The following is a 2,173-nucleotide window of genomic DNA, read 5'->3' as shown; positions in this document are numbered from 1 at the left end:
AGGGTCCCTGTTCATTCCTGCCTGCTGTCTTCAGCCAGTTCACACCATACACCAGGCCATACCACATACACGTACACACACACACACATCATGGCCATCTCTGCAGTGACAGGCAGGCTGTCTGTCTGTCTGAGTCTGGCCTGCCCTGGGTGGGAAGAAGGAAGGATTCTGTTGCCCAGACCCCTCTGGCTCCCCACTGCCTGTGCTCAGGGGTCTTCACCCAACTGATGACTGTCCCCCCACCCCCGCCCACTTTGATGCTCACTTTCCTAGGAATTCAGACCATGTCCACTTCGGTCCAGAGAGCCATGGCTGTGTCCTCTGGGGACGTCCCAGGAGCCCGTGGGGCCGTGGAGGGGATCCTTATCCAGCAAGTGTTTGAGTCAGGTAGACGGCACTGGGAGAGGCTGCCAGTGCATCCACGTCCCCACGAAGCTCCCTGGAGGCTCTGGAGCAGCTGGGACATGGGCAAGGCAGCTGGCATGCCCTGCTCCCCCAGTGGGTCTGCCGTCTCTGGAGGGGATGGTCTGGGCAGGGGGTACTCTTGGACTCTAAGGGGGACAAGTGCAACCCCCGCCCTGCCCGACATACCACTGCATCACCTCCTTCCTCCACTCCCTGTGCTGGGCACCCACAGGGCACTCGAGGACCCTGGGAGCTGATGCAGGCTCCAGTTTCACCAGGCTCCAGGGATGGTCCCTGCAGTAGACTCCTAGGGCTGTTGTGACAAATCGCCACAAACGGGGTGGCTTCAAGCAACTCCAAAACCACCGTGCGGGCAGGACCACGCTTGCCCCTTCACAAGGCTCCACGGCAGATCTTCCCAGCTCCTGCAGCTCCTGGAGTGGCCGCCCCAACCCTGTGCCCTGGCTTGTGGTGTCATCACTCCAGCCTCTGCCTCCTCCCTGTGTCTCTGCCTTCTCTTCTCAGAAGGACCCTGTCCTTGGACGTAGGGTCCAGTGTGAGCCCATCTTAACATCTACAAAGACCCGACTTCCAGATAAGGTTGCTTCTGAGGTTCCAAGTGGATGTGAATTTGGGAGACACGCTTCCTTCCCCCAGCAGAGAACCCCAGCTGTGCCCAGGACCTGGCCCCAGAGCTGACTGGGGGGGGGGGTTGGAGGAGGAACAGCACATGTACAGCCTCCCTGCCAGGCCCCCCCATCTCCCCCCAGGTGGCTCCAAGAAGTGCATTCAGGTTGGGGGGGAGTTTTACACACCCAACAAGTTTGAAGACCCCGCTGGGGGAAAGAACAAGACCCGCAGCAGCAGCCTGAAGACCCTGGTCAGAGCCAAGGGGACCCAGGCCCCTGCCCCTGTAAGTACTGCGGGGACCACCCCTGGGGAAGCCTGGCCTTCAGTCCCTTCCCCCAGCACTCGAGGGACAGTGGCATCACCTTGGGTCAGGACTCTGCTGGGGGCTGGGGTCGGCCCCTCCTGCCTCCTCTGTCCTGTTGCTGACCCGCCCACATATCCCCACAGGGTGGAGGTGACTCCAGGGCTGGCCCACAGGACAGGGCCCCAGCCCCTCCTGCCCTCCCCAGCGAGCCCCAGCTGCACCAGGTAGAGCCCAGAGCATTCCAGAATCTGAGAAGGGAGGGTGGTTTCTATCACTCGTCCAGGGACTGGGGCATGAGAGCCAAACTTCTGCTCTCAGTGTGGAGTTCTTGATTTTAATAGTTTTTTTTTTTCCTGATAATACACAACTGTAAAAAGTCACATAAGTCAGAGCAGGTGAGTCCTCCTGGGCCCAGGTGCCCACTGTCCCGCGCTCGTAGTTGGGCCCTTAGGTGGGACGGTGGCCCCTGCTGGAAGCCACAGAAGCTCTTGGGTTCCTCGCACTGGTTCTGAACAAGGTGGAACCAGCTCTAGAACCTGACACCTCCACCAGGTGCTCCCAGGAGCCCCGAGGCTGGCAGGGTCCGGGGTGGGGTATTACTACGGTCAGTGTGCTCATCGCTGTGCACATCGGTCCAGCCCTGTCGTCCCAGGGCAGGGGAGGGGGACTTAGGAGATGACGTCCAAGGAGGCACGGTGGGCACATCCAGCCAAGGGTGCCAGCAAGCCTCGGGCGGAGGGGACAGCGGGTGCCCAGGGCCAAGGGGAACACGGCTGGGCCTGCCCTCCACTGCCCTGTGAGGAAGGGGCTGCATGGGGATGGGCCTGCAGCCTC

At 61.3% G+C, this 2,173-nt stretch overlaps 1 protein-coding gene across 1 annotated transcript in view; it reads left to right on the top strand.

Moving 5' to 3' along the window:
• AIRE (autoimmune regulator) overlaps nt 1-2,173 on the top strand; it is a 12,298-nt gene that overhangs the window by 3,656 nt on the left and 6,469 nt on the right. The window contains exons 7-9 of the mRNA XM_010835001.1: nt 274-387; nt 1,176-1,318; nt 1,483-1,563. Coding sequence (XP_010833303.1) covers nt 274-387; nt 1,176-1,318; nt 1,483-1,563 — 338 coding nt within the window. The remainder of the gene's footprint in view (nt 1-273; nt 388-1,175; nt 1,319-1,482; nt 1,564-2,173) is intronic.

The sequence above is a fragment of the Bison bison genome, unplaced genomic scaffold (genome assembly GCF_000754665.1).
Source record: "Bison bison bison isolate TAMUID 2011002044 unplaced genomic scaffold, Bison_UMD1.0 scf7180017864037, whole genome shotgun sequence".
Classification (NCBI taxonomy): Eukaryota; Metazoa; Chordata; class Mammalia; order Artiodactyla; family Bovidae; genus Bison; species Bison bison.
The sequence above is the reverse complement of the archived record's forward strand: the minus strand, read 5'-3'. Positions and strand labels throughout refer to the sequence as shown.